The sequence below is a fragment of the Trachemys scripta genome, chromosome 10 (assembly GCF_013100865.1).
Source record: "Trachemys scripta elegans isolate TJP31775 chromosome 10, CAS_Tse_1.0, whole genome shotgun sequence".
Lineage (NCBI taxonomy): Eukaryota > Metazoa > Chordata > Testudines > Emydidae > Trachemys > Trachemys scripta.
In genome coordinates this window covers 32,776,265-32,802,457 of record NC_048307.1, presented here as the reverse complement: position 1 = coordinate 32,802,457, position 26,193 = coordinate 32,776,265, and the positions used below count along the sequence as shown (strand labels likewise).

At 44.1% G+C, this 26,193-nt stretch overlaps 1 protein-coding gene across 3 annotated transcripts in view; it reads left to right on the top strand.

The window, feature by feature from the left end:
• HMOX2 (heme oxygenase 2) overlaps positions 1–25,795 on the top strand; it is a 34,086-nt gene extending 8,291 nt beyond the window's left edge. For 2 of the 3 annotated variants that reach the window (XM_034783373.1, XM_034783375.1), the window contains exons 2-6: positions 13,030–13,165; positions 17,940–18,057; positions 19,583–20,074; positions 24,368–24,488; positions 24,571–25,795. In XM_034783373.1, coding sequence (XP_034639264.1) covers positions 13,077–13,165; positions 17,940–18,057; positions 19,583–20,074; positions 24,368–24,488; positions 24,571–24,695 — 945 coding nt within the window. In that variant the 5' untranslated portion in view covers positions 13,030–13,076 and the 3' untranslated portion in view covers positions 24,696–25,795. Of the gene's footprint in view, positions 1–12,643; positions 12,782–13,029; positions 13,166–17,939; positions 18,058–19,582; positions 20,075–24,367; positions 24,489–24,570 lie in introns of those variants that run through there. The other variant, XM_034783374.1, reaches the window with a different exon arrangement.
• Positions 25,796–26,193: the final 398 nt, after the last annotated feature.

Sequence of the window (26,193 nt, the reverse complement as noted above, 5' to 3'; positions counted from 1 at the left end):
AACTCTCCACTTCTATAACATCACCTTCTTTTGAGGGTGTTTACCCTCTGATTGTTAATCTACAGCTGACAAGAACTCCACCCACTTCTGTTGTGATCAACTTGATCACACCTCCAGGTCTGATATCCTACAGAAAATTGACAATTTCATACCTAAACACTGCAATCTTAAAAAAAAAATGAAGACTTGACACAGGATATAACAATGAGGTTTCTCAACGATGCAAGCAGCTAAGAGCATGAAAATCCTTGCTGTTTTCTGCATTTGCTTCCCGTTAACTTAGATTTGACTCAGCATTTTTCAGTTCTCATCTTAAGTCCTCCAGGAAATTGACCCATATCAGTACAGGGACCACTTACTGCTGCAAAATCAGGCACTCCCATGGTTGCCAAGTTGCTCTGGAACTGTCAATTTCAAGATCTGAACTCTTGTATATAGAAGGCTGAGCTTTCTCATTGACCAACCTGTGAGGTTTGGGATGACTGAATGTCAGCATTTTCTGATCGAACTGCAAAACCCACTTCAACCAAGCCTTCCCATAATAACTCAACTCACACATCTGGTCCCAGTTGACTACAGGAAAGAATTACATATCTTTGTATACTCTAGTTTTTGTGAAACATTTGGATTCCATTGTGATGAGTGCCATGTAAGAATCGAGATTTGGGCAACTGTGGGCAATATGATAAAGTCCAAGGATAACATTTTTGCTCCCCCAGTCTTAAAATTCCTCACTTTCTATTAGAGCTGGTGTTTCCAGTCCTAGAGGACAGTGGAGTGCTTGGCTGACTCTGTTAATGTCTGCCGTGATATGGTTCCAAACAGTAAATTGACCTTCAACACGCATGTCCTGAAACATCACTCATAGCTGTCCCTTCAGTTCTAAGCCTTTGTGTCTCAGTGAGAAGCAACAGCTGCTGGGCAGCTTATATTTTATTAGGACTGCAGCTTTTTAAATAATGGCTTGAACAAAGGACCAGGAATCAGCAGCTCCAGAGTTCCAGTTCCTATGCTGAAATAAACTTCCTGTGTGCCCTTTGGCAAGTTCTAATCTCTCCTCTTATAAGATGAGGATAATTCTTGCTTCCATCATAGGGGTGTTGAGAAGACAGATTAGTTGACTTTTGTAAAGTGCCATGTCACTGTAAGTAGGAATGCCCAGAAAACACACTGCCTGCTTTCTTATTGCATAAATGACTCAAGTGATTTTATATTTTTATCTGTATCTGTAAACAGTTAGTTATAAAAATGTACTACTCAAGAAACAAAGCCGAGCAGAGGCAACTGGGCACTAGAAATGTATTTAATCTGCTAACCATGGTAATCCATTAACAAGATACAAACAGTGCATTGCTCTTTTCTACATGCCTTATTTCTGGAAATCACTCAGGGCCTAGCAACAGCAATCTTCTTACTGCAGTGAAATTGGTTGGTACGACAAACATTGCTAGGCCTGATTTAAATTTCTAATATGCTAGTGCATCAATCATAATGAGGACTGCTTGAGCAGTGGTTAACTAATCCAGAGTAATTTGTGGCCTAGCAGTAACAGATATTTTCCTACAGTAAATGGCAAAAAATTGTTGCTGGGAATTTAGTTTCCTCAATGGGATTAACCTTCTGGTGTCTAGTCAAACCACAGGATGTACTTGGACAACCAAAATAAACCAATAATGATTGTGATTCTTCTTTTTTTTTTTTAATGTTGCAGGATTTCTATCTTTCCCCTTTGTCAGCATTTCAGTATGCAATCACAATTCATAGATGTGTTCCTCTTTGCACAATCACTGCTGGTCAGAGGAGACCTCTGCAGTTTAACTCCAGCTGACTCCTGGAAAAACTGGTTGCTATACTAGAAATGTTGTCTTTGGAATATCCTTATTCTGAAATCAGTTGTAGGCATACATCTCTGAATGTATCCAGTTGGCCTGTTTTTGTTTAATGTTGGCCTTACTAAGTATCTAGTCCAACCAGATGATTAACAGTTTACTCCTCTACCATTTAGGAATTAAAGATCACCTCTTGTTTGTACTGAGACAAGGAAGTGTTCCTTCCCAGGATCTTGAAAAGAGGATGGGAAGGTCCACAAATATCTACCCTTAGCAATCATAGGAAACCTTCCACCTGTTCCCAACAAAGGAGAGCAATAAAAGGTCAGGTCACTGCTTCATCAGGTCCAGTCTTCTATTTCTGGCTGTGGTTGTTTTATATTTTTATGGGAAGTGTCAGACCCCTGTGAAGTATCTGGCCAACTGCAACACTGTACATGTGGGCTTGGAGGAGACACAATCATGTGAGGAAACAAATTTCTAGCTGCCATACTGGAGTGACAATAACACCTTCCCATGATATCATGGAAAGCCTTGTCACATCTATTATTTTTATCCTATCTTTTCAAAAGAGATGGTGGAACTGATCTTCTATGGCAAGTCCAGTAACTGTAATTTATATTGTCAAATAGGTAATCATGTACAGGTTTTCCATGGGTAACTGGACTCCCCAGGCCACTGCATGCTTGTTTTGCTAGCTTTTCTCAGAGAACTGGGGTAGCTTCATTTAGAATGTTGCAGCCTCACTACTTACCTGTATGTGCAAATTTTATCCTTTCACCTCTGTTTGTGGAGGAACCTACGTTGCTTTCCTATCTTCAACAAAATTGCTATCTTCTTGGTCCTTTGTGGTCTCTTCCCGTTTCAGTTTTGCCACATCTGGCCTGCTTTCCACTGTCAGAGGTTAGCTCTAATCTGGTGCGGCATCAGCTAAATGAGGAAGAATCTTGTTTTCTTTCAAACCAACACAAAACCTTCTGTGCTGCCTGCAGCCACCTCACCTTGTGCTGCAGCTGGTTATTTTGCACACTATTCAGGGTTGTGATAGTCAGCACTTGGAAGTAGTACATTGTTTATTCCTCTGTGTGTGTGTCAGGAAGTGGTTTTGGTGCTTTTCTTCCAGAGTCAGTACTGAACCAATGCCCCTGTATTATACTCTGGGGGCACTGTGTTGCTGGAAATGCTCTCTTTTGGGTAAGATCTAAATCTAGGTACTGACTAGTAAAGAATTCTTTGACCCTTTTCACAAAGGTAATATGGCTATTAGTGCAGTGTTCTGTCTGAATTGCAACATTGGTAATTCTACCTTCCTAAATTTACCCTTCAGTTTCCTTTGGGTAGCATTCCCGATCATCCTACACTATTGTGGCTAGATGATTGCATGTTCCATCTCCGAGATGGCTGCAGTTAACGGGTAGATGAAAGATATCCTTGTGTTTACTGTAATTGTTAGTAAAGGACTTTTAAGGTCCTGCAGTATGGAAGTATTTATAGTATTCTAGAATCTATTATAATCAGAGTGCTGTTAACAGTACACACAAGTGTGAAGAACTGGCATCAGCCACTTCTACCTCTAACTCCCTGTCCAAATTTAATTCTGCAAAGAGCTTTGAAAATGGCATTTCTCTGAGACCTCTTACTGTCCCCATCTCACTGTAATGCTTCCATTGTGAGATACATGAATAACACATTTGTCATAACTGTTATGTATTGAGACTTGTTACCAACATAGTTGAATTGTTTAATGCATTGTAACTGTCTGTTACTGGCCCAATTGATATCTCTTGGGCACATCTGGCTTGATGGAAGCTTCCTGTTCTAAGAACAATGGAGGATTTAATTTGATGTAATATGTATCAAAAACATTAGAAAGCTGGCCAATCAGATAGTACAGTTGTGCAAGGCCTTGCCTCAACACTCATTGGTACCGCCCATGTGCTTTTTATGAACAGGACAGCAAAATTAACCCTAACTGTGCTTTGTTTATTGTGGTCACTGAATCACTGGGCAAAACTGACTAAGGAGAGTCTATAGAATCTTGTTACAATGCTTGTGACTGAAACACTGCAAAGTAAGGCCATTCTTAGCCCAGCAGCCTCATCTCTGACCTGAACAGAGCCTGTAACAAGGGCTGCCTCACTTCACTCCATAGCCAACTTGGCAGGGGACATTGCTATTGCACTCTGAAGAAAATACGGCTTAGTCCTGTCTGGCCAGTGGCATGTGGCTGAGACTTAGTTAGAAACACTTCCCTGAAGTACAATACCTTTTTTTTAAGGGGGTTAAGTGTGTGGAAACGCCCATTCTTTATTCTGTACGTTACCTAAAACTACTTTTGGTTAGAAGCTGCAATTTGGGGTTGGAAGTGCTACTATTTCATGCCTCTGTGCAGAAATATTCTATACTGGTTCCCATAGGAACTTGCACACTGGTACAGGCCAAAGATCTGCCTAGGCAGGCATCCCAGTTGGGCATCCTGTCTCAGTGACCAATTCCAGATATTAGAAAGGAATGTGTAAAGTTCTCATAATGCACTTCTGCATCAGGGATTTTCTTTCCTGACTTCAGCTGTTGATTAGACTGTACCCAGAAGCATGTGGCTTGACAAGCCTGCCTGGTAGCTTTAGTCCTAGCTGGAGATGCAGATGTTCTTGTTTACAGGTGTCTAATCTTTCTCTAGTCGTGCTCTAATACTTGTTCCTGCTTAAAATCTTGTATTAAATAGCATTTTTTTCTGGGTCAGAGTATTATACTCATTTAGTATTAATATGAACATCTATAGCACTATACAGAAATAACTGCACCAGACTGCTGAGTTTTTTTGCTCTGCTCATACCAGACAATATCTGGACAAACTTGGGGGTTGGATCTTGCAGTCTTAATCCCCTCACTACTTGACCAGCTTCTGAGCAGTTAATCTCAAGCCTCTCTGGAATGAGGCATTATGGTAATATTGTCTTTAATAAGTTCCATAGAATGAATGGGATATGACACACAAATGCTCATGGTTCTTTGGGACTCAGTAAAGTAGGTGTTATTACCTTAACACAAAACAGAAATGATGGACTAGACAGTACAAATGTTGGGCACAAGCACTCTTAATCAATGGATCTTAAAGAGCTTTACAAGCCTCAAATCATGAATCAGGTATCGTTTGCTTTTTATGGATGGGGAAACTGAGATACAGTCCATAAATGACTCCCCAAGTCACATGGCATCAGAGATCGAGCCAGGAACAGAACTTTGTAGACCCAGACTCTAACAACTAAACCTAAGTATTTGTTTTAGTAACTTCACTGGGAATTCGTAGAGTAAACCTGACGAGTACTCAAATTGGAGTGAAGTTGGAGATGCCTGTAATTTTGGATGGATTATTCAGAAAGGGTTTACACTTATTGCAGATGTATACAGCTTTTGTCCTGGAAAAGGCTGTTTTCAGAAGCATAGAATTCTCAACTTCCTTTTTTCCACAGGATCTCTCTTGATTATCAAGCCCCTCTGTGTGAATGGTACGGAGGTGTACTATAATGTTGTAGTGCAGGGAAGCATTAGATGTGGTATATTTTTGACTTTAGTAAGACTTTTGATATCGTCTTGCATGATCTTCTCATAAACAAACTAGGGAAATACATCCTAGATGGAGCTACTATAAGATGGGTACATAACTTGTTGGAAAACCATTCCCAGAGAGTAGTTCTCAGTGGTTCACAGTCAAGCTGGAAGGGCATATCAAGTGGGGTCCAACAAGGTTCAGTACTGAGTTCGGTTCTGTTCAATATCCTCATCAGTGATTTAGATAATGGCATAGAGAGTACACTTACAAAGTTTTGCAGATAATACCAAGGCAGGAGGGGTTGCAAGTGCTTTGGAGAACAGGATTAAAATTAAAAATGATCTGGACAAACTGAATTTCATCCCGTTTACTTCAGATCATTTCTCCAGTGAGGACAAATGCAAAGTATTCAACTTAGGAAGGAACAATTAATTGCACACATACAAAATGGGAAATGACTGCCTAGGAAGGAGTACTGCAGAAAGGGATCTGGGGGTCATAGTGAATCACAAGCTAAATAAGAGTCAACAATGTAACACTGATGCAAAAAAAGTGAACATCATTCTGGGATGTATTAGTAGGAGTGTCGTAAGCAAGACACGAGAAGTAATGCTTCTATTCTATTCTGTGCAGATAAGGCTTCAGCTGGAGTGTTGTATTCAGTTCTGGGTGCCACATTTCAGGAAAGACATGGACAAATTGGAGACAGTCCAGAAGAGAGCAACAGGAATAACTAAAGGTCTAGAAAACATGACTTGTGAGGGAAGATTGGGGAAAAAATGTTCGTTTAGTCTGGAGAAGAGAAGACCAAGGGGGAACATGATAGTATATAAAAGGTTGTTACAAGGAGGAGGGTGAAAAATTGTTCTCCTTAACCTCCTGAGGATAGGACAAGAAGCAATGGGCTTAAATTGCAGCAAGGGAGGTTTAGGTTGGACATTAGGGGAAAAACGTCCTAACCATCAGGGTAGTTAAGCACTGGAACAGATTGTATAGGGAGGCTGTGGAATCTCTGTCACTGGAGGTTTTTAAGAACAAATTAGACACCTGTCAGGAATGGACTAGTTATTACTTAGTCCTGTCTTGAGTGCTGGTTACTGGACTAGATGACCTATTGAGGACCCTTCCAGTTCTGATTCTATGTTTACAGCCATGAGTGGCTGCCTGAGAATCCGGCTACCACCCACAGGGAAATCGGGAGGATAGGCATTTATTCTAGATCTTGGCCTGGTCTTTTGGGGAATATCATTACTAAGGGCTGATCAACAATGGGAACTTATATCGGCAGAGCTATGCCTCTCAGGGTCTGAAAAATCCACACACCTGAGCAACGTAGTTAAGCTGACCTAAACCCCTGTGTAGACAGCGCTAAATTGATGGAAGAATTCTTCCATCAACCTAGCTGTTGCCTTGGGGGGGGGGGGGGGATTATATACACCATCGGTGTAGGTAGTGACCACATTGCAGCACTTCAGCTGTGCTGCTGTAGCATTTTCAGTGGAGTACACAAAGTAATGAGTGGAAGAGTTTCACTCTCTCCAGCTCATCAGGAGCTGCAGGCTGGCAGCTAAGTGACTGTTACCTTTGCTTATCTAGGAGGCATATCTCTTTAAGACAGGCAGAGCTGTCCTGAGAGCCTACTAATACTGTGACTCTAGGGAAGTGGTTCTCAAACTGCGGGTCGCAACCCAGTACTGGGTCGCAGAATGTAAGGCACTGGGCCGCAGCGCCAACCAGGCCATTAAAAGTCCCGGCAGTGGTGCTGCCTAGCTAAGGCAGGCTAGTTCCTACCTGTTCGGACACCGTGCTGTGCCCCGGAAGCAGCCAGCAGCAGGTTTGGCTCCTAGGTGGGGTGGTCACGGAGCTCCATGCACTACCCCCGTCCCGAGCACTGGCTCTGCATTCCCATTGGCTGATTCCCTGCCAATAGGAGCTGGGAGGGGGCTGTGCCTGTGGGGCAAGAGCTGCATGGAGCTGCTTGTATGCCTCCACCTAGGAGCCGGACCTGCTGCTGGCCACTTCTGGGGTGCAGCATGGTCCGTGGTGCCAGGACAGGCAGCCTGCGTTAGCACCCCCACTGCGCCACTGACTGGGAGCCGTCCAAGGTAAGCCCATGCCCCAATTCCCTGCCCCAGCCTTGAGCCCTGCCAAATCCAGAGCCGCTTACTGCACCACAAACCCCTCCTCCCTGGCTCCATCCCAGAGCTGGCACCCTCAGCCCAGAGCCCCCCCCACGTCCCAAATCCCTCATCCCCTAGCTCTGTTGGGTCATCGTGAGCATCAACAATTTTCTCCAACTGGGTCACCAGAAAAAAAAGTTTGAAAACCACTGCTCTAGGGAATGGGAATCTAGTCTGTTCCGTTCACTCAGCAGCCAGAGTCTAGAACCGATGGTAGGAGGGTAAATATGCCAAGTTAGTATGACTCCTTATTTTCAAGTTCCCATGTCCCATGAATGAATTCAAGCCTTGGAGAGGGGTGGCCTCCTTCCTAGGCTGTGCTGGCCTGGGACTTCGACAACCACTATGGAGGTATTTCAGTTTTTTAAAATTATCAGTTTAACCTTTGGAAGCTTAGTGTTTTGAGAGGAGTTTTCTCCAGCACATGGCTCTACATCATATGCAGGTCTACAGGAACTGGTGCCCTCTTTAAAGGATAAATTACATGAAAATGGAGCTAGAAGAACCCTGTTGTAATCAGTTACATGAAAATGTAAAACGAAAGTGCTTTTTTGGGACTTATCAATCTTTCAAGGTCTGTTTGCCTCTACAACACGATCTCCTGCACATGCTATATGCTTCATAACTAACAGTGCTATGCTATACCATTTTTATTTCTCCGGTACACAAGCTATGGGAAAGTGCCTGTGTTAAAGAAAATCTGATACGTGTATGGAGAGGAGACTATAAAGTTTCGTAGCAGCAAGTACTTGAAAGCAACTAAACTGTATTGTGAATTTGCCAAGGAAAATGCTGGTCTTAGAAAATCTGTGAGAGAGGAGTCCAAAGGTCACTCTGGGTCTATTTTGTAAACAAATAATCCCACCAAGAGTCAGTGTTGTATAAAACCCGGTTGCTAAGAACCTTTATCAAACCATGTTAGTGTGGCTTATCTCATGCAGTTCCTCTTGCCTGTCTTTTTTTTTTTTTTTTCCAACCTATTCTTGTTCAGTTTGCTTCCCTTTACATTAAAGATTTTGCTTGGTTTTTTTTGTTTTGGTTTTTAATCTCTCTGTATAGTTGAGTGAGTGGAAGTGGTGCCAGAGCAGCTCTCTGAACACTGCCCCTGCCTTTGTGAAGAGTACTGTGCAATCTCTTCCCTACCAGATGTGCTGCATTGCAGGGGGAAAGGCTTTACTCCCCTGCTGAAATGGCTTAACTGGTGTAACTTGCTGCAGTGCCAGAGATGCTCTGCTTCCATATCAGTAGCGGTTCTAGATCTGTATATGGAGGTGACATACTATTTCTCCAAAAGTTTGGTTTATTTTCTGGGGAACATAAGACTGAACTCTTTGAACGATTGGGCTTTGATGCAAATTTCTGACTTTAAAATCTGAATTTTGAAATATTGGCGCAGGGACTAGAGCAAGTTAAACTGTTAAATCAAATGCTGTCTGAGATCTCAGCTGTAAGGAAGCACTATGCAGACAAGGTTGATCTGCTGCTGTCTCTATGCATGTGTCTAGAGCAGGAGACCTTTTATTTCCATCCCCATTTTGGCCAGACTTCCTTGTGTGAGCTTGGGCAAATCACTTAACCTCTCTGCCTCACTTCCTCCTTGTAAAGTGAGATTAATTAACGCCTCAGAGGGGCTGTCATAACTATAAAGGGAAGGGCAACAGCCCTCCTGTGTACAATACTATAAAATCCCCCCCCTGGCCAGAGACTCCAAAATCCTTTTACCTGTAAAGGGTTAAGAAGCTCAGGTAACCTGGCTGACACCTGACCCAAAGGACCAATAAGGGGACAAGATACTTTCAAATCTTGGTGGGGGGAAGGCTTTTGTTTGGGCTCTTTGTTTTGGTGGTTGTTCGCTCTTGGGACTGAGAGGGACCAGACATCAATCCATGCTCTCGAAATCTTTCTGAACAAGTCTCTCATATTTCAGACTTTAAGTAAACATCCAGGCAAGGTGTTAGTTTTATCTTTGTTTTCTCAACTTGTAAATGTACCTTTTACTAGGGTGTTTACTCTGTTTGCTGTAACTTTGAACCTAAGGCTAAAGAGGGTTCCTCTGGGCTCTTTTAAGTTTGATTACCCTGTAAAGTTAGTTTCCATCCTGATTTTTACAGAGATGACTTTTACCTTTAATTAAAAGCCTTCTTTTTAAGAACCTGATTGATTTCCCCTGTTTTTTAGATCCAAGGGGGTTGGATCTTGATCCACCAGGAGTTGGTGGGGGGGAAGGCGGGATGGTTAATTTCTCCTTGTTTTAAGATCCAAGGGGTTTGGATCTGTATTCACCAGGGAATTGGTGAAGAGTCTCTCAAGGCTACCCAGGGAAGGGAGTTAGCCCATTGGGAGTGGTGGCAGGGGACCAGATCCAGGCTGGTAGTTAAGCTTAGAAGTTTTCATGCAGGCCCCCACATCTGTACCCTAAAGTTCAGAGGGGGAAGGAGCCTTGACAGGGGCGTTAAGCAAAATTAAATATCTGTGTAGCACTTGCAAACCGTATGTGTTCTACTTATCAGGTAGCTGTTAGAGCATGCATGTTTGCTGTTGGAACTGAGGAGGGACTAAAAGAAAGGGAATGAGGAAAATAAGGACATAATTGCAGAGACAAAGCTCGGAAAGCTTTGTAACTCTGGCAGGCTTACCATGTCCAACAGAAAACCTGTGACGTAGGCTGGCTTTCCAGGAGGAGTGAAGATTGGGAGCACTGCCTGGCTTGTGGGGGGATTGATAATAGAGAAACAAGGCTGTGACCTCTAAATCAGAAATTTGAATCTGGCTCAGTTTGACATTGACAAAATTACCATACGAAGAGTGTTGGCAGTGAAATGAGATGCTGGGTCTTAGTCCAGTTCCCATTAGGCAAGTGTCTTCAGCATAATAGCTATCGCAATTTGGAGCAGTTGGTATTCTTAGTAGAGGCCAAAGATTGCATGAATTATAATTGTGGTCACTGTAGGTATGTCTACACTGTGATTAGATACCTGCAACTGGCATGTGCCAGCTGACTTGGGCTCCCAGGGCTTGGGTAGACCAGGTGTCAGCAACCTTTCAGAAGTGGTGTGCCAAGTCTTCATTTATTCACTGATATTTAAGGTTTCGCATGCCAGTAATACATTTTACATTTACAGGGGCCGGTGGACGGAACCCCAGACTGGCAGCAGGCTGAGCGGGCTGGTGGCCAGGACCCCGGCTGGCAGGGGCTGGCGGACGGAAACCCAGACTGGCAGCGGGCTGAGCAGCTCAGCTCGCTGCCGGCCTGGGGTTCCGGCTGCTGGCCCTGCTCAGCCCACTGCCAGCCTGGATAGACGGAACCCCGGGCTGAGCGGGGCCAGCATCAGGGACGCCGGCAGCAGGGATCCTGGCTGGCAGGGGCCAGCGGACAGAACCCCAGACCAGTAGCAGAGTGCTACTGAAAATCCGCTTGTGTGCCGTCTTTGGCACATGTGCCATAGGTTGCCGACCCCTGGGCTAGTCCCTCCCATCTCACAGGGTCCTGGAGCCCAAATATCTGTACTGCAGTTAACAGCCCCTTAGTGCAAGCCCGATTCAGGTGGCACAGGCCAGCCATGGGTTTTTAATTGCAGTGTAGACATAACCTGTGAGTGGTGGTGCCTTCAGGTTTAGGCAAGACACATTGTGCAGGGCTGGCTTATCTGGCTATTGCTTGTGCTGTACGTGTTGTGTATTGCTTAAGGCTTCAGTCTTCAGGACATTCCAGCCGGAACCTCTTGCTTGGAAAACTTTGTTACTAAAAAGTTAGAGAAAGTAGTGGGGGAGGTAGGGCAGTTACTGGAAGGCTGAAGGAGAGGGTTAGGAAACCAGAGGTCATTAACTGGAAGGGCAGTTATCAATTTATAATTGATCCATCCTTTTTGTGTGTTTGTGCTTCAGACTGGAAGCTGGGGTCAGAGCTGCCAATTCTGGCTTCACATTAACTAGGGTGGCCTGCTCTGCACAGTCTTATCTCATTTACTGTTTTCCCAGCCTCAGAACATAGACATGTAGGATTAAAACAAGCTTTCTTAAGGTGAGCAGTGACCTACATATCAGGCTCATAGTGAGGTGATTGGGAGACACAGTATAAGAGGATGAAATGTGTTTGGTCAGACAGTGTTTAGCACAGATGCTTTCTAAATAATAAGCAGTGGCTTGGTCTGTGTCCAGCTGCCTTCTGGCATTATCTGTCAGCTCTGCCATCTTCTACTCTTAACTTAGTGGTGATTAGTGTCTATCAGCTAATTGGTTTATTTCCCATTTTACAGATTGGGGGGTGGGGAAACAGGCCCAGTGGTTTACCCAAGCTGTCAGTGAGTCAAAGCTGGTAATAAAAGCCAGATGTTTGGCTCTTAGTCCTTAATATTGCATCTGTTGCACGGCATACTACTTTATCTCAAGCTTTTTCAAATAGTCCTTTTTTTAAGCCTATTGAATAATTGGGATATATTATTTGGGAGAGTCCATGCTGAACAGAATAATTTTAAGGGGAACCAAATAAAAATGCTTCAGCTGCATAGGAGTTTTGCTTTCTCATGCTCTTTGGACAGGTATGGAGGCTGTCCCAGAAAGCCAGGCTAGTGAACTCTGCCTCTGCCTTTGTGAAAAGAACTGTGCAATTTGGAGGCCTGTTTTGCTAGCATTGTTTTGCGGTCCCATGACCCATTTCTCTTCCCTTCCAGATGTGCTACGTTGCAGAGGGAGAGGCTTTGTTAATTCCCTGCCAAGCTGCCTGCCTTTGTGGCTTAGCTGCTGTAACTTACTGCAGTGCTAGTAGGAAAGAGGAGAGGCTGCATGTTGCTGATTGCAGCTCAAATCCCAGAAACTAAAGCTGAAAAAGATCTAGGAAGGAGGGTTGTTTCCCTTCCTTCCCGGGTCAATCACTCTGCTCTAAATCTTACCTTTCTGCAGATGGCCTAGGGATTTTTTGTTGTTGTTGAAGTCCTGGTGGAAAAGTGTTTTGCTCAGAAGTATCATCATGCAGGCTGGTGAAATACAGGTCTTCTAGTCTGCTCAGCTGATCCACCAAACCCTGAGTGGGAAGCCTAACTTGGATTGCTTGCTGAGTCACGGGTGTCTTTCTTGCACAACGTTATGGTTTATTAGTATGCGAGCTGCTTTGTTATGCACTATATGTAACTCTGAGCTGAGGCTGTCAGTGCCTTTGCTTAGAGTTGCCAGAGGGTACACAAGGTTCTGTGTTTTCTAAGGCAGTGTTGGACCATAAACAGGTAAGCTTGTATTATGCTGTATATCCTTGAGTCCACTGAGGGAGAATGTCAAGAGCACAGCTCTGTTGACTGACCATGCATGTGTTTGAGTGAGTTAAGGCTTTTGCAGCTTTGCAGCATTTGGTGCTTTCCTTCACCCCCACTCCTCATTCAGGAATCTTCTGCTTTATTAAAGTCAAGCTTTTGCTCTTCAGTCACTTAGTGTTGCTGAAATAACTGAATGATGAACTCTGGCTGTTTCCAAACAGGACTAGAAAAGTGAAGAGAACATTAGGAAGATCAGGTCTCTGGAGAGATGCCGTCTGATGTAACGGAAGCCTCTGAGGGGGTAGATGAGGCAGAGAATGTCCACTATGAGGAAACAGAAGAGGATGAAAACGTCAGGTGAGTCCTGTCGGGGCCTCCTGGCTAGTGAGTGGGGCTTTGTTACCTGGAACAACTTGTCTTCTAGAAGGGTATCCCTGCATGTGGGTCCCAGGCAGGAATGTGGTGCTTGCTGTCCCCTCTCTTTCTCTCTTCCTTCCCCCCCCCACTTTCAGTAATGTGGGAACACTTTAATATTCATTCCACCCCCATTCAGGAGAGAAGGATATCGGTAAATGGCTGAAGTGAAGGGCTAGTGATGAGGCTCTATTGGGATGTGACTAGATAATCCAGCTCATCTCCCTGGGGCCAGCACATTTATTTCCTTACAGTAAACTTTCTAGTGTGTTATCCCATCCAGTTTCAAATGACAAGAGTTAATAGGGTTTCTTCCACTTACTGTAAGATTCTTCCACAGCCTAGTATCCGAGGGGTAACCGTGTTAGTCTGAATCTGTAAAAAGCAACAGAGGGTCCTGTGGCACTTTTAAGACTAACAGAAGTATTGGGAGCATAAGCTTTCGTGGGTAAGAACCTCACTTCTTCAGATGCAATTGGGTCTAATTGCTCTTTGCCAAGAAATAATTCCTTCTAGTTTGATTGAGATTTTCCTTTTCTTGTTTGTTTTGGAGTGCAATAATCTATCCCTCCTGAATAATGGGCAGTTCAAAAGTCTTGTCTTGTGCATTCCTGGGGTGAAGCAGCTGCAAAGCTGAACCCTTTCATTAAGGAACAAAGAGTCCTGTGGCACCTTATAGACTAACAGATGTATTGGAGCATAAGCTTTTGTGGGTGAATACCCACTTGGTCAGACGCATGTAATGGAAATTTCCAGAGACAGGTATAAATATGCAGGCAAGAATCTGGAAATTCCATTACATGCGTCTGACCAAGTGGGTATTCACCCACAAAAGCTTATGCTCCAATACATCTGTTAGTCTATAAGGTGCCACGGGACTCTTAGTCTGGATCTGTAAAAAAGCAACAAACATGGCTACCCCTCTGATACTTTCATTAAGGATCCACCAGGGGATGCTGTGACTTGATAAAGTGCATCTATTCACTTTACTAAAAATCAAAAACCCTCTAGTGAGATGAAAATGCAGCACACGTCTATAACAAGGAGTATATTAACTTTTTGTTATGCACCAACAGTGTTTTCAGTAGGTACAATACCCACAGTCCCTGCTCCAGAGAGCTTAGTCTAAAAGATATAGATAAAATCAGATGCACTAGGAGACCCAGAAAGAGCCTTTCAGTCTCTCCCTTATTGAAGGTTGGGGTGGAGAGTGCATTTGAGTAATATTTGTGGGGCTACGTGGAGGAAATGGACCTTAAACTGGGATTTGAATGAGAGGCTTGGGACATGGCATGGGACACTGTGATCGGGAGGCCGGTCCGTGCATTGGAAGCATGGAAGATCTAAAAGGAAGTGAATGTGGTGGTGAGGCTGGAATCATTGCTGGACTGAAGGGTGGGAGTGGTTTTTTTTGTTTGTTTGTTTTTAAAACTGCTCTATAGGAGATATTAGAGTGGATCAAAACTGACTTTAAAAATCAAATTTTTTTACTTAATTTAAATTCAGTTTTCATTTGAAAAGTAAACCCATTTAACATTGGCAACCAATGTTAAGGCTTAGACTATAGTCTATTTCATTTATTTGATTTTAATAAATACAAAAACAATATTCAAGCAGTACATGTTTGCTGCTGAGCTTTTAAAGAAAGTCAAGTTACAGAACTGGTGGAAGTCACTGGCTAAGCACCTGGAACTAGGTTTCTGCAGTGTGGTTGCAGCCATGTTGGTCCCAGGATATTAGAGACACAAGATGGATGAGGTAATAACTTTTATTGGACCAGTGTCTGTTGGTGAAAGAGACAAGCTGTCAAGCTGACACAGAGCTCTGTTTACTTTCCTCAACAGAAGTTGGTCTAATAAAAGATACTGCCTCACCCACCTTGTCTCTCTAAATGAGCTTTTGATGGCAGTAGGCTATTCTACAGATGCAAAGAATATTTTCTTAATTTCAGTTTATCCAACTAATTCATTCATTTTCATAAAGCCTTTGACAAGGCCCCTCACCAAAGCTCTTTAGCAAAGTAAGCTGTCGTGGGATAAGAGGGAAGGTCCTCTCATGGAATGGTAACTGGTTAAAAGATAGGAAACGAAGGGTAGGAATAAATGTTCCGTTTTCAGAATGGAGAGCGGTAAATAGTGGTGCCCACCAGGGGTCTGTACTGGGACCAGTCCTATTCAACATATTCATAAATGATCTGGGAAAAGTGAGGTGGCAAAATTTGCAGATGATACAAAACTACTCAAGATTGTGAAGAGCTACAAAAGGATCTCTCAAAACTGGGTGACTGGGCAACAAAATGGCAGATGACATTCAATGTTGATAAATGCAAAGTAATGCACATTAGCAAACATAATCCCAACTCTACATATAAAATGATGGGGTCTAAATTAGCTGTTACAACTCAAAAAAGAGATTTTTGGAGTCGTGGATAGTTCTCTGAAAACATCCACTCAGTGTGCAGCGGCAATTAAAGCAAACAGAATGTTGGGAATCATTAAGACAGGGATATTCTAGAAGTTTATAAAATCATGACTGGTGTGAAGTAAATAAGGAAGTGGTGTTTACTCCTTCTCATAACATAACAATTAGGGGTCACCAAATGAAATTAATAGGCAGCAGGTTTAAAACAAATAAAGGGAAGTTCTCTTCCTCCTCTCCCCCCCCCCCCCCCATACAATGCACAGTCAACCTGTGGAACTCCTTGCCAGAGGATGTTGTGAAGGCCAAGACTATAACAGGGTACAAAAAATAACTAGATAAATTCATGGAGGATAGGTCCATCAATGGGCAGGGATGGTGTCCCTAGCCTCTGTTTGCCAAAATCTGGGAATGGGTGACAGGGGATGGATCACTTGATTACCTGTTCTGTTAATTCCTTCTGAAGCATCTAGCATTGGCCGCTGTCGGAAGACAGGAACTAGAGCTATTTGTCGTAGTAAATTATTAAAATCTGCCATTTTGAGGCACTAGTACCAGAAACAAAAATGTCCTGTGTCATTGGGAAGGAGGAGTTCCTGTTTCCTACCTGTGATGGGTCACAAGCTGAGCGATCTTCGAGTTGGTACTAGTTTAGTCCTGAACTAGTGCCCTGTCCTGCATCATAGGCTAACTGTGACAATTCCACAACTGGGAGTATGGAAAGCATTGAGGGCAGGTTGTTTTTTAACTGAAGCCGCTCAGAGGTTTGGAATGTTAATCATGAGGTGAGATTAGATTAATGGGCAGAGTGCAGTTGAGGCTGTCAAAGGTGCACCGCTAATATAGTGATCACAGGGAGATCACCACCCATGTTTTGAAGGCTGGGTTGCTATTCTGAGATTACATTAGAAGCTCAGTTACGAACACCTCAGGAATGGAAATTGTTTGCAACTCTGAACAAAACATTGTGGTTCTTTCAAAAGTTTACAACTGAACATTGACAGCTTTGAGACTTTACTATGCAGAAGAAAAATGCTGCTTTTAACCATCTTAATTTAAATGAAACCAGTTCAGAAACAGTTTCCTTACCTGGTCAAATCTTTTTTTAGTGGCTTACATTAACACAGTACTGTACTGTATTTGCTTTCCCCCCCCCACACACACACCTCTGCTGCTGCCTGATTGCCTACTTCTGGTTCCAAACAAGGTGTGTGTTTGACCGGTCAGTTTGTAACTCTGGGGTTCTACTATACTCTAAGAATTCACAGTTGGGGAATTTGTGCCAAAAAGTCAGTTTTAATGACTCAGTATTTGGGTGTCTGAATGTGGTGAATGGACCATACCTGTTAGCCTCTCTAAAATGAATGAGACTCCTGCCAGTATTGCTGCCTGTCACAGACTCAAGGCACAACCAGACTGTGCTGGAGATGTGGATTCACACTACCCTAGCTCAGTAGTATATTCAACATCTCTTATGAGCTGCTGTCTCCTTTGTGCTTGACCTTATTCTCTTAGCATTGTCAGTAGGATTTCTATTGCATCTGGGGTAATCGCTGATGATGATGACTTTGTGGGACAGTCCTGGGTTTGATGAGACTACCTGTTTCAGAGGCTAACATACTGGGACTGGATGTTAAAAGCAAACCAAAATCAACAGGACGAGTGTAATGTCATCACGCTGTGGTGATTGTTCAGCATGTTTTGTATGGTGGTGTTTGTACTTCCATGCTGACAGTCTGATGTGATGGTACAGTCCTATTCCCAGAGACAGCATTTTAAGAGACCATGCTAGTGGTGTCCAAAACCTCACTTATAGTGGGACCTTACAGCACAGGTTTATGTAGTATATTTCATGTAAACTGTATCCCTAAAGCTTAAGGGGTGTGCACAAGAATAAAAATTTGGCTGATTTTTTTTGGAGGGGCACTTCCTGTGTCCCCCATGGCCAGAGGAGTTGCTGGCTCTCCTCCCATCCCCTCTTCTCTCTCCTCCTCCCCACCCCCACATTTTGAGCCAGAGAATAATTCTGTCTTGAGTTGGATGTCAATTAGCACTAATTGACAAAAAGACACAGATGGCATCTTCCTGGAGCTTGCCATCAGCAAATAGGAATTCACCGTTTCTACCCAACCTAATGCAGGACTGGCCTGAAGCACAGATAGCTGCCTTGGTCCAATGTATGGGCCTGGCCCTGGCCTTGTGTAGTTTAAAAGTTGCTCTTAAGACCTACAGAATCTTCCTGGGATCCTTTGGTTATGTTCTCCATCTCATGCCCTATGTGAATTTCTGTTCTTCACAGTCCCACTGACCTCTCGGAGATGCTCAAGGAGGGGACCAAAGAGTCTCATGATCGTGCAGAGAACACTCAGTTTGTCAAAGACTTCCTGAAAGGACGAATCAAGAAGGAGCTCTTTAAGGTTTGCACTTTCTAGCTTTGTTTCCTTAACAGCATGTGAGATGAGATATTGAGCTTTGGAGTTGGAAGTTGTATCCCAAATTGGAGACATGACATGTTGTTACAATCAGGGAAAGAATGGCCCAGTGGTTAGGGCACTAACTGGAGACTTGGGTTCAATTCCCTGCTCTGTCAGAAACTTCCTGGGTGACCTTGGGCAATTTGCTTAGCCTCTCTCCCTCAATTCCCAGTCTCTAAAATGGGGATAATACTTCCCTGCATCAGACTGTGAAGCCCTTTGAAATCTACTGATGCCAAGGGCTACATAAGAGCCAGGTAATATTATTAAATCCCAATCAAAAAAATGTATTTTTATGTTCTGGGTGTGGATTTTTACTTGTCATGGGCAAACTAAATCAAACTAAACTGCTGGAAACCTGACTTGCCAAGTAGTGACACTGTGTGTAACATGTCAGGAAATCCAGCATGGTGTCTCACTCCCAGAGTTAGCAGTACCTTGTAGTGCTACAGAATTGGCGTAGTTAGCAATTTGGGTTGGGAGTCAGCTTAATGTTGCTCAGCAGCACCTTCTGTTGGCTGGTCTGGAAAACAATTAATGGAGAGCTAAAGCAGCGTTTCTAAAACAGTAGGTCCCAACAGACTAGGGTGACCAGACAGCAAGTGTGAAAAATCAGGACAGGGGCGGGCGGGGGGTTAATAGGAGCCTATATAAGAGAAAGACCCAAAAATTGGGACTGTCCCTATAAAATCAGGACATCTGGTCACACTACAACAGACCAGTGGGTTGCAAGAAGGTTCTAGATGGGTTGTAGGCCTGGTGCGTAGGGGAGGCCTCGGGAAGAGGTTGTAAAGTGATCTCACCTCACATGCATCATCCAGCAGCAGCAGAAGCTCATGTCCCACAGGGCTGGGCCTGCCTCCTTGCTCTTGGTGTTTGTGACCTGGTGCACAGCATCGTAATTCCACTTGTTTGGCTCAGCCACTCCTCCACTGTCATGACTGCGTCTGGAAGCCCCTTAACGTCATGCCTCGGGGCTATAAATGCCAGTGCAGTTGAAATTGTCAAAGTATTGGGAATTATGTTAGCTATTTAAACTAACATGTTTTAATTGCCAGTCCTTTGTGGGCAGATCAGAGCATTCAGCATAGACGTATGAACATCATCTTTTGATCATAACGGTCTGCAAATCTAAATAGTGCCTTCTCTTAAAGGGGCTTAAAGCAGTAATGAATTAAGCTTCTCTACACCTTTTTGAAGTAGGATATGTTGTCACCATTTTACAGATAGGTATTGAGGCATAGGGGTTCAGAGACTTGTCTATGGTGATGCCTGGATGTATCCCAAGCAAAGGGACTTCACCATTTCCTTTTAAGATTCCTTCACAGCCTAACAGATAATATCCTGGGAAAAGTGTGGTCTGTATGGAGTGTGGTTTATTGGGAGGAATGCATGGGTCTGTACATGTCTAAATACATCATTCTTTCTGGCAAGTGGTCTCTCACATATATTGTGCTTTTGTTCCTAGTTGGCTACTGTGGCACTTTACTACACATACTCTGCCCTGGAAGAGGAAATGGACTGCAACAAGGACCATCCTGCATTTGCCCCTTTGTATTTCCCTCTAGAGCTTCATCGGAAAGAGGCATTGGCTAAAGACATGGAGTATTTCTACGGGGAAAACTGGAAAGAGAAGATTCAGTGTTCAGAGGCAACTAGGTGTTACGTAGACAGAATCCATCATGTTGGGCAGTATGAACCAGAACTGCTGGTAGCCCATGCCTACACACGGTACATGGGGGACCTGTCTGGGGGCCAGATACTCAAGAAGGTAGCCCAGAGGGCCTTGAAGCTGCCCAGTACAGGGGAAGGGATCCAGTTCTATGTGTTTGACAATATTTCCAATGCACAGCAGTTCAAGCAGTTCTACAGGGCCAGGATAAATGCCCTGGACTTGGACAAGAAAGCCAAGGAGAGGATTGTGGAGGAAGCCAATAAGGCATTTGAATTCAACATGCAGGTACCATGTATCCCCAAACTCTTGTAACTGCCTGTACTTAAGTAAGCTACATTGCTTTAATCTTCTGCCTGGTTTAGACAGTGTTAATGTTCCTGATAATGCAGGACTGATGGCATTCGCTAAATCCAGGGGAAGGAGGGAAGAGTAGAGCTATAAGCCTTTTAAACAGGAAATGCAAACTGCATCTGATGTCTCTACTAAGGACACATAGAGCACACTACCATGCTAGGGCCCAAAACTTTGTTGGGGGCCCCAGGAGTTATTGTAATGCCAATAATTAATACATGCTTAAGTAGTCGATAAGATAAGGGGAAGAAACCAGGCCTCCTCTCATGGGGGAAAACCTCACAAACTTCTCTGAACCTACTCCTAACCTTTGGAGTGCCAAGGAAGCACTTAATTAGCCAAATGCATCATACACTCAGGGGCTTCCACACTCTGGCCATCTAAAGGCTGACTTGATTTAGCAGCGTCCTGAAGGCTGCTCTGTTTTTTTATATAAAACAGAGCAGACTGCATCTATTTTACCTCTTTAACCTGAAGGTGTAACCCAGAAACTAAACATTCTAGTATGCAGCATGTCATCAGGACCACGCAACCTGTTTTGACTCCCTATCAATCAGATGGTAGAGTACAAGAGTTTTGATGTACAGGTTCTACCTGATTTGGCCTCTATGCACTTAAGTATTGTTGTATTAATTTAGATGGAATATAAGGGCCAAAGGGGTTAATATGACCCAGTCACTGTCCAACATTAAATAGTATTAAACAAGGTTTGGGGTTTGATATGCAGAGACCTCTGCCTACTTAGTATCATGCCAAACAGCCCACTAAATATCCTTTTACTTAAGATTAAAGAAAAGAAGGGAAAATGGCTAAAGCATTTGAAATTTAAAGTATTAATTAAGGCTTTCATTTTAACAGCATCCCTTGTTCACTTTCTCTTTGACTGGAGAGAGTTCTTAGAGGGGGAAAAAAAACCTTGTTTGACAGTCTTAGGCAGTAATAACTGTCCTGTGTTTTTTTTTTTTTTTTTTTTTGAGGGGGAGGGTGCGAGAAGAGAAGTTCAGCTGTCTCCAGTCCAGATGGTATTTGGGATTCAGCGGGAGCTGGTGGCAACGTCCTCTAGGTTCCTCTCTGGCCTAGTCTAGTCAGGACAGGACATCTCAGGACTGGGATGACAAAGGCTCAGGGTCCCAGGAGATAGTGGGTGTGGCACCATGATGGTGAGGCTTGTTCAAGTAGCCAACTTACCCCCCTCCCACCAAATTGTTCTTTAAAGACCCACAGAGGGCCTATCCCCTAACTGTTTTGTCCATCAACGGGGCCTAGTCTTTGACACATCTATTTTGTTTCACTGATTTTTCTGAATCCATGCTTGTTTACCAGGCATGATCTGAACAGTCTTGATTTACATCATTAGGTCTTTTCGTTTGGAGTAATTCAGTCTGCCCCCTCCCTTTCCCCTGCCTTTCATATCTTTTTCTTGTCAACACTCACTTCCTCCAGTTGAACTCACGATTAGGGTAAATTTGTAGGCCCAATTATCCCAACAGTGCCCACCTACCCTGTTGAGCATGCTGGGTTGTACCTTCTACAAAATTAAATGCAAACTATTTGAGCCTCCTCTCCAAGCTTCACACCAAGCAGCAGCATGTTTTTGTAGTAGTCTTGCCCTATTTGATTGTGTTCTTCCATGTCCTATTGAGACCTTGGCTAAGTCTGTGTGAATCCCTACCTGACGCTTTCCCCTGTTGGCTGGAGTATGAGAGCACAGAGGAGCACCAGTTATGATTTCATTCATTCCCAATTCAGTTCTACCAAAAGTAGTTCCCCCTTTTTAAAAAAACAAAACAAAAACCCTGGAATAAAACTATCCAAGTACTCTCTTGCTTTGTTCAAGCTTTGATGGCTGGGTTCAGAACATAGGGGACACAGGTCCCAGCAAATGGTGCTGTAGTTCTCCTTAACTTTTGTTTTAGACTAAAATTCCCTCACACTCCAAGTTGGGAGGGGCTCTGCCAGCAGAAAAATCAAGGGGAATGATGAAGCTCAGCACTCTGTTTGGGGGGGGAGGGGTGCAGGGCAGGGGGCAACAGAAAACGTGTTCAGAGGGCGTAAAGGGAGCAGAGCGAAGCTCGCAGGAATGTCTGCGGAGAGAATGGATTGGGAAAGGTGTTTTTCAGTCCAGAGTCTAAAGGGAAAGTAACAGCAAAGCCTGGTGGCCTCAACCCTTCTACAATACTCCAGGCTGTTTTGAGTTGCTAATACACTTCACTGACATCTCCCAGTTTTTCCTCTAGACACTTGGGAGAGGCCTGGGAACACTGCTGGTGAAAGCAGTATTCTCATCTGTGCAGAGTAGAATTCCACCTTGCCCTGCAGTATCTTACCTGGGACTCTAGCTTGTTTGATTCCTGTAACAGTAGCTCCCAGAACATGGTTGGTGCTGTGCAGGCATTTCACCTTCAGTGAAACTCTGCAAGATGAACAGGAAAGATCTCTTGAATCTCTTACTTGCAAACAGGGCAGAGTTCCAGGCTGTTACATTCCCATCGCCCAGCCAGCTCTGGAGAAATCTGTTTTAAGCAGGGCTGTAAATGGAGCTGACCCCTCCAAACTGACATTTGCCCTCCTTGGGAGTACACAGGAGTAGAGATACCATGAATCTTGTTGCATATGTGAATTTCACGTGATGCACTAGAGAACAATCAGTGCTGTTTGTGAGAGCCAGATGTTGGCATTTCTCCTAGGTTTGTTTTTCGGGGGCCTGTAGGCACAGATGGTCCCCAGTAGGCATTTCAAGTTTTTTGTTTTTTAGGACTGCCCTGTATGTAAACATAATTGGGGGAAGAAGAGCCAAGGTCCCCACATAATGCTGTGAACTGACCGTGTGGGATGTGCCCTCTTGCTGGTGATCCCTGCTTGATGTTTCAGAAGGCAGGGAAATAACCCTAGATACTTGTTACCACTCTCGCAGGAGGGTGGAGGATGGGATTTCTTCACAACCTCTAGTATTTAAGGATCCACTCGTTTCAGTACAAGAGGGGCAGGACCCTGTCCCTCCAGTTTCACAGGGCTCACAGAAAGTTTGTGCTGCTACCTCTGTTGCTGGAGGGAGTGCTGTGTCATGTAAAGGCCACACAAACCACAAGATTCACCTGCAACCTAGATAGCTGTTGCAGGTGCCAGCAAGTAAGAGGGGCCCATCCTATTTTACAGTGCTGCATGAAGCTGTTCTGTTTAATGAGTAACATTGCTGGAACAAGCTGCACAGTAGCATTTCAACAGAGAACTCATGTTATTAGACAGCCTCAGAGTGCTTGGAGTTGCACACTTCATTTACTAAATATTGAACTAAAAATAAACTCTAGTACTCTGTTCAAGGGTTTTGTTCTAGTCTGAAAAGTTTACTGAAAATGGCACCCACTCGCCAAGTACATCAGAGGTGGAAGAGAGAATTTAATTGTATCATTAGCCTTGCAGAGTAACCCTGCCCTTGGGGAGTGAGCTAGAGCAGTGGTTCTCGGCCTGTGGCCCCCTGGGAGGCTGTGAGCAGGTTTCAGGGGGACCACCAAGCAGGGCCAGCATTAGACTTGCTGGGGCCCAGGGCAGAAAGCCAAAGCCCTACTGCACGGGGCTGAAGCCTGGGGCCCTGAGCCCCACCACCCAGGGCTGAAGCTGAAGACTGAGCCACTTAGCTTTGTGGGCCCCTTGTAGCTTGGGTCCTGGGCAGTTGTGCTACTTGGCTTTTATATGCAGAAAAACAGTTGTGGCCCAGGTGAGCCATGGAATTTTTATAGCATGTTGAGAGGGCCTCCTCAAAAAAGGTTGAGAACCCCTGACCTAGAGTATACTGGTTTGGTTCTCCAACAAAATTCATAATTCAGATGATGTATTCAAGGCAGGAGCCAAGCTTTAATACTTGAGCCTCAGACTGAGTTTGCAGGGCTGGCAGCTAGGAAAAAACAGCAAAGACTTTCAAAAGTGACTGTGGGTTGGTGGGTTGTTTTTTCCTTTGGGGCGTCCAACTTTTGAGAAGATGGGTGATCAGCATATTCTGAAGACCCAGGTCCCTTTAAAAGTCAAGTTGGGCACCCAAATTACCAGTCCCTTCTGAAAACCTTGCTCAGCAGCTCTTGTTAGCTGAGCAAATTTGATCTGGAAATTGAGAATAATAAATGTGAGATGACACTTCAGATTCAAACTGCACTTAAGTGAAATTTACAAGAATGGCTGTGAAGTGCTGTTTGCTCTTGGTGACTCTCACTGAATCTTCACTTTCCCTGGCAGGTATTCGATGAACTGGACAAAATTGGCGCATTGTTAACTGAAGAAGCCCAGGATGGAGGGCTCCCAGTGCATGATGGAAAAGGAGACCTGCGCAAGTGCCCATACTATGCCACAAAACTAGGTAGTTTTTCTTTTATTACAAGTACATTAATCTGCATCTCTGGGGTAATACAGCTAACAGTGCTTTCTGCCCTTCCCTGCAGGCAAGGGGGACCCTGGCTGCCCCTATCACGTTGGCATGGCCATGCTGAAGCAGCCCACCCTGCAGTTTGTCCTTGCAGCTTGCATTGCCTTGGCTGCAGGCATTGCAACCTGGTACGTGATGTGATGGATGGACACTAGATGGAGTTATCTCATGGTGACTCAAGAAGATGAACACACCCTTTTGGGACTGCTCCTCTGGTGGTGGAGTTTTTAAATGCAAGATTTAAGTAAACAATAAACCAGAATCTACAGTGAATGCCTAGGACTATTTGCATACAAATAACCCAAATACTGCATGGTACCACACCTAGTAATCTATATAATTACCCAGCAGGGTTCTGAGCTAGTAACTTAATGCAGGAATTGTAATCTAGCTCCACAACTGCCACGTGGAGCCAAAAATCTATAGTGACCTGGTATGGGTCTTAAATCAGGGAATGGCTTTAGCCAGCTATTGTCAAATGATCAGCTCTTCATATCCCTGACCAGGCTGGGGTTTTCTCCCCAGCCGCCTGATGGAGTTTTCTTTGCTCCTTCCAACATAGTATTGCTCCTCACATGCTGATCAAGCACTTAGCTTGTGATACTGGAACAGAACATTCAGAGCTAGCTCAAATCAGGAATTGCACTTTGTCCTGGTGAAGGTGGTGGGGAATTCAAACTGCTCTGAAACAGCTCTTATCCCTGATGCTGTGGCACAGTGTCAGTTGCCCCAAAGGCAGAATAACTTGCTGCTCATGTTGCAAGGGCCATAGGCTCAAAACCAGTTTTATAAATGAGGGCCCTTTTTGCCCTGGCATGTAGCAATTGCTGAGCAAATAGTTTCCCATGGGCTGGGGGAGCAAGTCCTTGTATATATTAAAGTTAATGGTTTACTTTTTCATGTAACTTATATTGTGATAGAGCCTTTGACCCAATAAAGTTTATACTCTGAAGTCTTCATAAGGGAGTCTTTCTTCATGCAGAGAGGAGTCCAGCCCCTGAGAACTTCATTGCAACTGGCCTTTACAGTCCGTTCTTCTCTGCAAGGATGGATGCAAGGTCACACAGGCAGCATGAATTCGCAGCATGAATTCACAGCACAGAATTCATTTAGGAGGCTCAGTTTGGGACTGGTAACGACTATGTGCAGTGTTGTGAAACCTTGACTTTCCACTCACTCCTTTCAACTGGCATGTTCTTCTGGGCACTCTAGCCAGACTAGCTTTGATTTTTGCCTCCAAAGCTATTCTATGTCTGATATTAGAGTGACTGCACAAGCTGGAATTGCTTACTTACATCATAGCTGTATGTAAAACTCCAACATTCTTTCCTGCCTGAGAACCTCAAAGGAAGTAGTTTGCCTTCTGCTCCTTATGCCCAACAGACACCTGGTCGTTCAAAAGTGCGGGCTGCTTTTATCACAAAGGAACAGATCTTCCCCCTAAATTGCAGTGTAGATGTGTATTGGAGGAGCTCTGTCCAAGGGCTGGGTGGGGTTTTGGAGGGATCTTCCAGCACACGAATTGTAACTGGTTAACTAAAGAAACCAAGCTTCCTCATGCTGCACAGGCTGCAGATGAATATAGATTCCCCCCCCCCCCCATAGCTTTAATAGGTAATTTTCTGTCTTTGTTCAGCTG